This window comes from Heptranchias perlo, chromosome 2 (genome assembly GCF_035084215.1).
Source record: "Heptranchias perlo isolate sHepPer1 chromosome 2, sHepPer1.hap1, whole genome shotgun sequence".
NCBI lineage: Eukaryota > Metazoa > Chordata > Chondrichthyes > Hexanchiformes > Hexanchidae > Heptranchias > Heptranchias perlo.
In genome coordinates this window covers 159,424,615-159,437,158 of record NC_090326.1, presented here as the reverse complement: position 1 = coordinate 159,437,158, position 12,544 = coordinate 159,424,615, and the positions used below count along the sequence as shown (strand labels likewise).

Below are 12,544 nucleotides of genomic sequence, written 5' to 3'. Positions count from 1 at the left end.
CCGCAATAATTCAAGAAGAGCGCACAGGTTCTCGCCGAGTCTTCGCCAAAGAAGTGTCGTGCACATTGAAAGATAGTGCTGCACCTGTAACGTTCAGTACCAAGAATGCAGCTTCTGGGCCTTAAACTTCCTTGTAAAAGTGGCCCTGTTGGAAATTTAACTGGAGTTGCTGCACTGGAGTAGCTTATCATTAATCGAGATCAAAATTTAGTCTGGGCTTGTACTTTTGCCCAGCACTAACCTTAAATATGTATTTGTACTAAAAAATTTTCTTGAATTACTTTCTCTAAATTCGAGAGAGCTGGAAAGACACAGCAACTTTAATATCTGCCCTTCCTGCATGCATGCTGAGGAAAAATTAGATTTCTTGTGGAAAATGACTTGGAATGTAAGAGCGTTCCTTCTTATTGCAAGAATATTAATCGGGAATGTTCGTGGTAGGCTTTGGATTAGAGTGTCTGTGACCTACTTTTATAAAATGATGATCATGATCTTGGAAATCATTGGCATAACTACGGAGTCAATTTAAATAATCTAGGCTACTATCCACACTCTTTAACAACATTGACTCTGGAGATCATAAAAATTCCCAACTATTTTTAATCTAGTGGAAAGAGTAACTGTATCGTGAAAGACACGCAGCCTTAGCTGTGATTTAAGAGGGGAGAAAGTGGGTGTTAATGGAGGTGCAGTTCTAAATGCTCCCCTAATCCACTGTACTAAATGCAAAATCTGCTTTCATGTGAAATGTGTTGATGTGCATTACTAAAAGCTTTTGTGTTATTGTCGCTCGTAATGGTTTCTACATTTTTAAAATGTCATTCATGCCTTGTGCTGCTACACGCTGCAGAAGCTTTCTCAATTCCCAGATTTACTTCCAATACTGTAAGTGTCTGGAAGTTCCTACGATCTCAGATCAATTAATGACACTTCTCTGCAATGTTAGCATTGTGCTTCGAGAAGGCGAGTGCTTTGGTCCTGCATCCATTTCGAGCTCCCTGTCTTCTGAAAACGTACAATTTCAGTCGTGCAATCTCCAAAAGCACTTAAATGGGTTCAATTGATGAATAATGGTGGGACAAAGAACTGTAGAGGATAATGGTAACTTTAATTAATCATCAAAAACAGTTAATCTAAAAGAGTAATTGGATCCCGTCTATCTCTCTCTCAAATTTCCAATGTAGCATTTTACTTATGAGGTTCTTACTTAAATCCCCGTAGTTTTTGGTAATCAACCATGGCCAATTGACACGTAGTAAAATGCAGTGATGTGGTATTCCTTGCTAATCCAGCAGGTGGAGCTCCTCTGTGGCTGCACTGTTGAAGTAGTGCAATGCAGCTCACCTCGGGAAAGCCAGAGGCACAACATAAAGGGGACAGCAATCTTCCTTTAAGAAGTACAACTTGAGTTTAAAATGGAGAGCGGCACACTTGACCTTAAATTTGCTAGAAGGATATCTACCCTCTACCCAATTTGGTATTCTTACCAGTAACTAATACATCAAAATAGATGCAAGACTTGAGACCTATCCCCTCCAATAAATCTCTAAGAACAAATGTGTGTTTTGTAAGATTTGGTACTAAAGTATGTCAGCTGATTTTTTTTTTGTTGGGGGAGGGGGGCAAATCTTACATCATTTGTGATTTAAGAAAATGGGCATGATGAGAATTTAATTGTAAATAATAACGTAGCCCCAAGATTTTAAAAAAAAAATCTTTCTGCATCGCCATTACATTTAAACCGCTGAATATTGCATAATGCACCGATTAGTGTTTGAACCAGCACGTGACCGGTCCATCCAAAAGAACATTCATTTCCTACCAAACAAAAGTGATTTTAAAAAAGGCTGTGTTTGGTGCGATGCAACCAGGATTGGATACGTCGAGGTCCAATAGTAACACCAGCACTGCTTTACTTTTGAGTGTGTGTGTGTGTATATATATATTTTTTTTAAACACACACATCACCATAAAAATATCCAAACCAAATAACATGTAAACATTTAAAGTTGCATGTCCTTCATAAAAATCTGTGCTGAGTAGGTACCCTGTGACCAGAAATAATTTCAGGGGCCGTGGAAGGAGGTAATCTCACTGCCCACGCTAACCTGAAAGTTTCACAAGTATTTTTTATTGATCGCCAAAAAAACTCTCCCATGATACAATATTTTACCAATAAGAGAGGAACTAGAGTGAAGCGTTACATTTCATTTTTTTTTTAGTTATTGCTGTGGCTTCAGAACCAGGTGGTGTTCGAAGCTTTAGCCCCAGTGCCAGCAGCTGTGCAAGGGAGAAGTCTTGCTCTATTTTCATGGTGCACTGAATGGTGGTCATAAAGTAGCATTTGAGCTCCTGGATCAAGTTGCCTCCATAGCTGAAAGGAAGCCCATTAGAAGAGGAGCATAAGGCCACAACACGTCACTGCAAGAACCTAGGTCCTAGGACAGTAGTGTAACAGTACAGTGAAGGGTTAAACACAGTGAGATCATCAACCCAGTGCATGAAGTAGTCTGTGTGTGATTAAATGTCCTTTTAAACTGCAGTTGTTTGGACTAATTATTTTTTCTTTTTCTTTCATATTTTTAAATACCCTTCCAAACCCTGACATTAAAAATGATCCCTACCTCCGTGCCCGAATTCGTGACACCCTTCCTATTCTTTTTCAAATCATCCTTCCAAACAATGGATTCTTTCAACTGAACAGAACAACAAAGCCAGCTCCACATCTGGATGGGTAGGTCCTGTTTTCTTTTTGTTGTGTAAGCATTTTTAGCTTTATCGAGGTGTATATAACTTTTAACCTGGAGTCCAAACTGGCCTACTGCAATTGTTCCAAAATATTTTTAAAAAATTCCTCAACTGAAGAGACTATTCGCAATTCTACACATTCTTGCAATCTACCTTGAGAAGTGTTAATAAAATTGTATCGTATTAGGTGGTGGTGAAAACACCTGGACTACAAATTACTTTTGATGCTGAGGGTAACCCTGTAAAATGACCTATTGGAAACTGGGGTTGTCTGTGCTATCCCAGAATCATTGCACCAATAGATAATGAGATTGCAGACAGCACACTCACTGAAAGGGTCGTGGAAGCCAATTCAATAATAGCATTCAGAAGAGAATTGGATGATTACTTGCAGGGCAAAAATTTGCAGGGCTGTGGGGGAAGGGCAGCAGAGTGGGACAAATTGGAAAATTCGATAGCTCTTTCAAAGAGCCGGCACAGACACCATGGACCAAATGGCGGCCTCCTGTGCTGTATCATTCTCTGATTCTAACCACTATTGAATAGGGAGGAATTTTTTCAGGGTTTTTTTTAAATTCATAAGATGTGGGCATCGCTGGCAAAGCTGGTATTTATTGCCCATCCCTAATTGCCCTTGAGAAGGTGGTGGTGAGCCACCTTCTTGAACTGCTGCAGTCCTTGTGGTGAAGGTTCTCCCACAGTGCTGTTAGGTAGGGAGTTCCAGGATTTTGACCTACCAACGATGAAGGAATGGCAATATATTTCCAAGTCGGGATGATGTGTGACTCGGAGGGGAGCGTGCAGGTGGTGGTGTTCCCATGCACCTGTAGCCCTTGTCCTTCTAGGTGGTAGAGGTTACAAGTTTGGGAGGTGCTATCGAAGAAGCCTTGGCGAGTTGCTGCAGTGCATCCTGTAGATGGTACACACTGTAGCCACGGTGCACCACTGGTGGAGGGAGTGAATGTTTAGGGTGGTGGATGGGGTGCCAGTCAAGCGGACTGCTTTGTCCTGGATGGTGTTGAGCTTCTTGAGTGTTGTTGGAACTGCACTCATCCAGGCAAGTGGAGAGTATTCCATCACACCCCTGACTTGTGCCTTGTAGATGGTGGAAAGGCTTTGGGGAGTCAGGAGGTGAGTTACTTGCTGCAGAATACCCAGCCTCTGACCTGTTTTTATAGCCACAGTATTCATGTGGCTGGCCCAGTTAAGTTTCTGGTCGATGGTGATCCCTAGGATGTTGATGGTGGGGGATTTGGCGATGGAAATGCCGTTGAATGTCATGGGGAGGTGGTTAGACTCTTGTTGGAGATAGTCATTGCCTGGTGTGAATGTTACTTGCCACATATCAGCCCAAGCCTGGATGTTGTCCAGATCTTGCTGCATGCAGGCACGGACTGCGTCATTATCTGAGGGGTTGCAAATGGAACTGAACAATGTACAATCATCAGTGAACATCCCCACTTCTGACCTTATGGATGGAAGGTCATTGATGAAGAAGGTTCCTCGGACACTGCCCTGAGGAACTCCTGCAGCGATGTCCTGGGGCTGAGATGATTGGCGTTTTGAGCTGCTAAATCTGTTCTGAATCTACCCCATTTAGCACAGTGGTAGTGCCACACAACACGATGAACGGTGTCCTCACTGTGAAGACAGGATTTTGTTTCCACAAGGACTCTGTGGTGGTCACTCCTACCAATACTGTCATGGACCGGTAGATTGGTGAGGACGAGGTCAAGTAGGTTTTTCCCTTGTGTTTGTTCTCTCACCACCTGCCGCAGGCCCAGTCAGGCAACTAGGTCCTTCGGGACTCGGCCAGCTCGGTCAGTAGTGGTGCTACTGAGCCACTCTTGGTGATGGACATTGAAGTCCCCCATCCAGAGTTCATTCTGTGCCCTTGTTACCCTCAGTGCTTCCTCCAAATGGTGTTCAACATGGAGGAGGACTGATTCATCAGCTGAGGGAGGGCGATGGATGGTAATCAGCAAGAGGTTTCCTTGCCCATGTTTGACCTGATGCCATGAGACCTCATGGGGTCCAGAGTCAATGTTGAGGACTCCGAGTGCCACTCCCTTCTGACTGTATACCACTGTGCCGCCACCTCTGGTGGGTCTGTCCTGCCGGTGGGACAGGAGATACCCAAGGATAGTGATGGAGAAGCCTGGGATGTTGGTTGAAAGGTAGGATTCTGTGTGTCAGGCTGTTGCTTGACTAGTCTGGAGGACAGCTCTCCCAATTTTGGCACAAGTCCCAGATGTTAGTGAGGAGGATTTTGCAGGGTCAGCTGGGCTTGGTTTGCCTTTGACATGTCCGATGCCGGGTGGTCCGTCTGGTTTTATTCTTATCATGCCTTTTTGTAGTGGGATTGTACATCTTCAAGACATTTATCAACCAAATAAAAAAGCGTATCACTGGCTCACACCTGTTAATGGTGGTGCTATTGTCACTGAGGTCTTCTTTGTTTGTATGGCTCAGCTTGCTCACTGCCTTAACCAGCTGAACTATCACAATGGCTGACTCTTTTTAAAAGCAGATCCTTTTTGCAAGTATGGAAAAGCCTGGATGTGATGATCAGGTATTCTATAATTATGAGAACCCATCGACGTAAACAGCGAGGCTACTCAACAATTTTTTTAAAAACGAAGGAATTGTCTCACTTAGTTTTCTCCTCTGGTGCTGTACCTTTTGGGGCAACGGATTCACATTTGAAAATAAACTATTGGTTCTGTGTCCGCTCGTGGGTATTGAAGTAATATATTTACTGGATCCGGAGTCTCTGGCGTCTTCAATTAGATATTTGGCAGTGGAACCATGTAATGTGTTGAAATATAATAGATGAGTGTTCAGTAGTAATTTTTTTTGATTGTGCTGTATCCCACCTCCAACTAATAAACCCGGTGGAGACCAATTAATTGTATTCATCCCTGTCTTTTGATATTAATCTGTGTCCAATATATTTCCTGTTCCTGTGCAGGAATCTTAACGCAAACTCCTGTTTTAACTCTGATTTTTAGTGTACATGTCGTCTTCGGCCAAGTAATAACTGGCTTTGACACGATAAAAGAAATTGAAAATCTGAAGACAGATGCTGCCAGCCGACCGTATGCAGATGTTCGAATCATTGACTGTGGAGAGTTTGTCCCAAAGTCTGCAAGTAACGGTGAGTTTTCTTGTTGACCCCCTAGTTGTTTTATTTCTTAGGTTGCCGTGCACCATTCCCCAGCCAAGGTAGTCTTTTCCAATCCGTATTTTTGTATGTTCGTAAACGACGAAAGGTTTTTGGACCAAGGATGCGGCACTGACGAAATCCTGCAGTGATGTCCTGGGGCTGTGATGATTGGCTTTCGATAACTACGCCATCTTGCTATGTGTCAAGTTTGACTCCAGCCACCAGAGGGTTTCCTTATTGACCTTAGTTTTACCAGGGCTCCTTGGTGCCGCACTTACCAACGTACGAAATTGACGGGCAGGAAAAGACCAGCTGGTCCTTCAAGCCTGCCCCACACCAAGAAGATAGATGAGGGCTGTGCAGTAGACGTGGTCTACATGGACTTCAGCAAAGCATTTGACAAGGTACCGCATGGTAGGTTGTTACATAAGGTTAAATCTCATGGGATCCAAGGTGAGGTAGCCAATTGGATACAAAATTGGCTTGACGACAGAAGACAGAGGGTGGTTGTCGAGGGTTGTTTTTCAAACTGGATGCCTGTGTCCAGCGGTGTGCCTCAGGGATCGGTGCTGGGTCCGCTGTTATTTGTTATTTATATTAATGATTTGGATGAGAATTTAGGAGGCATGGTTAGTAAGTTTGCAGATGACACCAAGATTGGTGGCATTGTGGACAGTGAAGAAGGTTATCTAGGATTGCAACGGGATCTTGATAAATTGGGCCAGTGGGCCGATGAATGGCAGATGGAGTTTAATTTAGATAAATGTGAGGTGATGCATTTTGGTAGATCGAATCGGGCCAGGACCTACTCCGTTAATGGTAGGGCGTTGGGGAGAGTTATAGAACAAAGAGATCTAGGAGTACAGATTCATAGCTCCTTGAAAGTGGAGTCACAGGTGGATAGGGTGGTGAAGAAGGCATTCAGCATGCTTGGTTTCATTGGTCAGAACATTGAATGCAGGAGTTGGGATGTCTTGTTGAAGTTGTACAGGGCATTGGTGAGGCCACACTTGGAGTACTGTGTACAGTTCTGGTCACCCTATTATAGAAAGGATATTATTAAACTAGAAAGAGTGCAGAAAAGATTTACTAGGATGCTACCGGGACTTGATGGTTTGACTTACAGGGAGAGGTTAGACAGACTGGGACTTTATTCCCTGGAGAGTAGGAGGTTAAGGGGTGATCTTATAGAAGTCTATAAAATAATGAGGGGCATAGATAAGGTCGATAGTCAAAATCTTTTCCCAAAGGTAGGGGAGTCTATAACGAGGGGGCACAGATTTAAGGTGAGAGGGGAGAGATACAAAAGGATCCAGAGGGGCAATTTTTTCACTCAAAGGGTGGTGAGTGTCTGGAACGAGCTGCCAGAGGCAGTAGTAGAGGCGGGTACAATTTTGTCTTTTAAAAAGCATTTGGACAGTTACATGGGGAAGATGGGTATCGAGGGATATGGGCCAAGTGCAGGCAATTGGGACTAGCTTAGTGGTATAAACTGGGCGACATGGACATGTTGGGCCGAAGGGCCTGTTTCCATGTTGTAACTTCTATGATTCTATGATTCTATGGTGGCCGGACCATCAGGGCCGAACACTCCTTCCTTGCCTCCCCCTCCCCCCCACACACACACCCACCCCTGTAGCCACGTAATCTCCTGGGAGAGGCAAAAAACAGAAAAAATCCAGGGCCAATAAGGGGAAAGAATACTCTGTAAAATTCCTCTCCGACCCCCACAGGCGATCGAAACCAGTCCAGGAGATCCCATAGACCGAGTGTTCTCCATAAAGGCACTTACCTTCTATATGATGCGATCTCTGCCTCAGTCAGGAACCGGTCCAGCTCACTCTTGAAGGCAGAGAGTCAGCACCCACCACATCAGCTGGTAATGTATTCCTTAGTCGAATGCTATCAAGAGTATTGCTGTCACTTTTGCTCTGGCACTCAGCTCTTGTGACCACGCCTGGATCAAGATTGTGATGAGGTGTGGAGCCAACTAGTTCTGGCAGAACACGAACAGTGCATGGCTGCCAGTGGTGGGGTGAAGGGAGGGAAATGCATGAGAGGCTAGAGTCAGAGAAACCGTTTTTGGGGGAGGGTTGTAGGGCTGGAGGAGGTTACAGAGATAGAGAGGGGAAAGGCCACTAGAGGTTTAAACACAAGGTTGAGAATTTTAAATCTGAGCCGTTGGGGGACCAGGAGCCAATGGACAGGTGAATGACACTTGGTATAGGATAGGATACAGCTTTGGATAAGCTGAAGTTAACGGAGGTTGGAGAATGAAAGGTTGACCAGGAGAGCTTTAGAGTAGTCAAGTCTGGAGGTAACAAAGGTGTGGATGCAGAGAGCCTGAGGTAGAGGTAGAGGTAGGACCACTGCTTTTCTCGATATATATAATGACTTGGACTTGGGAGTACAGGGCACAATTTCAAAATTTGCAAATGGCACAAAACTTGGAAGCGTAGTGAACAGTGAGGCGGATAGTGATAGACTTCAAGAGGATATAGACAGGCTGGTGAGATGGGCAGACACGTGGCAGGTGAAACTTAACGCAGAAAAATGCGAGGTGATACATTTCGGTCGGAAGAATGAGGAGAGGCCATATAAACTAGAGGGCACAATTCTAAAAGGGGTACAGGAACAGATCTGGGAGTATATGTGCACAAATCATTGAAGGTGGCAGGGCAAGATGAGAAAGCAGTTAAGAAAGTATATGGAATCCTAGATTATATTATAAATAGAGGCATAGAGTACAAAAGTAAGGAAGTCATGATGAACCTTTATAAAACACTGATTTGACCACAACTGGAGTATTGTGTCCAGTTCTGGGCACTGCACTTTAGGAAAGATGTGAAGGCCTTAGAGAGGGTGCAGAGAGATTTACTAGAAGGGTTCCAGGGATGAGGGACTTTAGTTACGTGGATAGACTGGAGAAACTGGGGTGGTTGTTCTTGGTACAGAGAAGGTTGAGAGGAGATTTGATAGAGGTATTCAAAATCATGAAGGGTCCATACAGAGTAGATAGAGAGAAACTGTTCCCATTGGCAGAAGGGTCAAGAACCAGAAGACATAGATTTAAGGTGATTGGTAAAAGAATCAAAGGTGACATGAGGAAAAACGTTAGGATCTGGATGCATTGCCGAGGTGGGATGGTGGAGGCAGATTCAATCATGGCCTTCAAAAGGGAACTGTATAAGTACTTGAAAGGAAAAAATTTGCAGGGCTACGGGGATAGGGCGGGGGAGTGGGACTAGCTGGATTGCTCTTGCATTGAGCTGGTACAGACTTGATGGACTGAATGGCCTCTTTCTGTGCTGTAACCTTTCTATGAGACAGAGGTGGGCAGTGTTACAAAGGCGAAAGTAAGCGATCTGTGATAGAGAGGGTATGGGGTTGGAAAATCAGCTCGGGGTCAAATAGAATGCCATGGTTGTGAACTGTGTGGATCATAAGACCATGAGAGATAGGAGGAGGAGTAGGCCAATTGGCCCCTCGAGCCTGCTCTGCCATTCAATGAGATCATGGTTGATCTGATTTTTACCTCAACTCCACTTTCCCGCCCTTTCCCCATATCCTTTGACTCCCTTGCTGATCAAAAATTTGTCTAACTCAGCCTTGAATGTATTCAATGACTCAGCCTCCAAAGCTTTTTGGGGTAAAGAATTCCAAAGATTCACCACCCTCTGGGAGAAGAAATTCTCCTAATTTCCGTCTTAAACAGGCGACCCCTTATTCTGAGACTATGCCCCCTAGTTTTAGATTCCCCCATGTGGGGTAACATCCTCTCAGCATGTACCCTATCGAGTCCCCTCAGAATCTTGTATGTTTCAATAAGGTCCTCTCATTCTTCTAAACTCCAATGAGTAAACACCCAACCTGTTCAATCTTTCCTCATAAGACAACCCTCCCATACCCGGAATCAACCTAGTGAACCTTCTCTGAACTGCCTCCAATGCAAGTATATCCTTCCTTAAATAAGGGCACCAGAACTTTATGCAGTACTCCAGGTGTGGTCTCACCCGCACCCTATACAGTTGTAGCATGACTTCCCTGCTTTTATACTCCATCCCCCTAGAAATAAAGGCCAATATTCCGTTTGCCTTCCGGATTACGTGCTGCACCTGTATGTTGACTTTTTGTGTTTCATGTATGAGAACACCCAGATCCCTCTGTACCGCAGCATTTTGTAGTATTTCTCCATTCAAATAATATTTTGCTTTTTTATTTTCCCTCCCAAAGTGGATGACTTCACATTTTCCCACATTATATTCCATCTGCCAAATTTTTGCCCATTCACTTAACCTGTCAATATCCCTTTGCAGACACTTTGTGTCCTCATCGCAACTTGCTTTTCCACCTATCTTTGCATCATCAGCAAATTTGGCCACAAGACATTCTGTTCCTTCATCCAAGTCATTGATATATATTGTAAATAGTTGAGGCCCCAGCACTGATCCCTGCAGCACCCCACTGGTTACAGATTGCCATTTTGAAAATGACCCTTTTATCCCAGTTCTTTGTTTTCTGTTAGTTAGCCAATCCTCTATCCATGCCATTATATTACCCCCAACACCATGGGCCCTTATCTTGTGCAGTAATCTTTTAAGTGATCAGCCTGAGACAATACTAGAGCAATTCGGTGTTTGCAGTTGCTACAAAGTCACATTCAGTGATGGATCCGTGATTAGTTTTAAAAAGCGACGTGTAAATTTTTGAAAGGAAAACTTTAAAAGGTTTGGGGAAGTGGGACTAAGTGGATAGCTCTTTCAGAGAGCTGGCATAGGTGCAATGGGCTAACTGGCCTCCTTCAGTGCTGTAAAATTCTATGATATCCGATTTTACAATTCCGGGGAAGATCTTCCATCATTTCGGACTGAGGAAAGTTTAAGGGCCTTTCCGTACCGTTTTGGCTTGTATCTCCTACGTTTTATCTGCTGGAGTGCAACTTTTGAAAATAAAATGTTGAACTATATGCAGCAAAACTAGAGCACTGTACTCAGAAGCTGTGCCAGTTCTCTCTTCTCCGCTTCGTGCTTTGCTGGGATACCATTCCACAGTTGTTTACTAATCGAAGATGTTATTATTAATATGTGAGCCTAGACGGTGAGTATTCAGTTTATTTGCTATGGGGCAATCCTGCCCTCATCAAATATTCATTCACACACGGGAATCACCTTTTGGCAATCAGCAAGCAGGACCTCTGGCTCAGTTTCTGTTTTTGTTCCCCGTCCATAACATAAGGGGCATTGAAGCCAATTGTATTCAATCCCCTTGGCTGCGAACAGCTAACTTAATTGCTGTTGAGAAGGGAAGTCTTCAGTACTTGAAAGGAAAAAATTTGCAGGGCTACGGGGATAGGACAGGGGAGTGGGACTAGCTGGATTGCTCTTGCATAGAGCCAGCACGGACTCAATGGACCGAATGGCCTCCTTCTGTGCTGTAACCTTTCTATGATTCTATTGGCAGGTGCCTGTAAATTCCCAACCTGAGGTCAGAAGAAACCAGTGTGAAATGACTGACTTTCTTCTTAATATATACTTTTGAACCTTTTGAAGTGTGATTAGCACCAGCCTGTCTTTTATATATCGATATGTTTATATTGGGCAATTCACTGTATCTTACATAACTTTCAGTGACCGAACGCAAGAAAAAAGTCACTGCCTCCTACTCCTCACACGGATCAGAGACCAGCTCCGATTCTTCAACATCTTCCAAGTCTTCGGACTCAGAGACCGAAACCGAAGAAGAGAGAGAAAGGAGGAGAAAACGAAAAAGGAAGATGAAAAGCAAGCACTCAAAAAGGCGGAAAGAGATCAAAAGCAAAAAGAGGAAAGTATCTTCCAACCAGAAGAGGTACAGTAAGATCTTTTTAGCCATTTATATATGTGTGCGTGTGTGTAGTATAATTGAATTATAGTGGAGTACTTTCCAATCTGGTATTTCTACTGTGAAATTTAGATTAGTCTATAAGCGATATTTGTACTGGCTCTTTCTGTGCAGCCTGTTACTGCAGTATTCCTTTTAAATCAACTGTCAGTGTATCGCTTCCAAAACCTGCTCAGATTTTTCCTGTAGATTGCAGTCTTCTTCATCCCGCCCCCGGTATCATAATTTTTGCTTTTCCTTAGTTTGTCAAAGAATTACATTTTTGCCTCCCAAGTTTCATTTCTCTTCACCGCAGTCCCCCCCCCCCCCCCCACACAAAATCACCGTCATCCCATTTATTGACTCCCTCTTTGGGCTCTGGTTCCATGGACCTGGGGTAGACCTCCAGCACCACACCTGAGTAGCCATTTGTGAGCCTGGGCACTGATTGCAGGCATGCAGCCTGACCCGGGTGAGCGTTGAAGCCTAGCTGCCCTTGTCCTCTCCTCATTTCTAGTAACGCTTGCAGTGTAATGATCAGGAGTGGGGAACACTGGCTGGTTTTTGCCTTCCCTAACCCCTTAGGTGCTGAGGCTATTTTTTGTACCCTACTGCTGCCCTGATGAAATCCCCAGCACAGACTGGGGATCAAACCTGGTACCACCTTGGTCTGTATGTTTTCACTTGTTTGTATATGAATATTTTAAATTGAGTTTGTGCTATGACTCACTATCTGGTTATATATCTTCTCCCTTCCCAGTCATGTGTGTT

The 12,544-nt window shown here is 44.0% G+C and overlaps 1 protein-coding gene across 5 annotated transcripts in view; it reads left to right on the top strand.

Moving 5' to 3' along the window:
• Nucleotides 1-12,544, top strand: part of nktr (natural killer cell triggering receptor) — a 191,920-nt gene that overhangs the window by 139,219 nt on the left and 40,157 nt on the right. For all 5 annotated transcript variants that reach the window (XM_067968218.1, XM_067968237.1, XM_067968211.1 and 2 more), the window contains 3 exons: nucleotides 2,705-2,734; nucleotides 5,760-5,905; nucleotides 11,542-11,761. In XM_067968218.1, coding sequence (XP_067824319.1) covers nucleotides 2,705-2,734; nucleotides 5,760-5,905; nucleotides 11,542-11,761 — 396 coding nt within the window. The remainder of the gene's footprint in view (nucleotides 1-2,704; nucleotides 2,735-5,759; nucleotides 5,906-11,541; nucleotides 11,762-12,544) is intronic.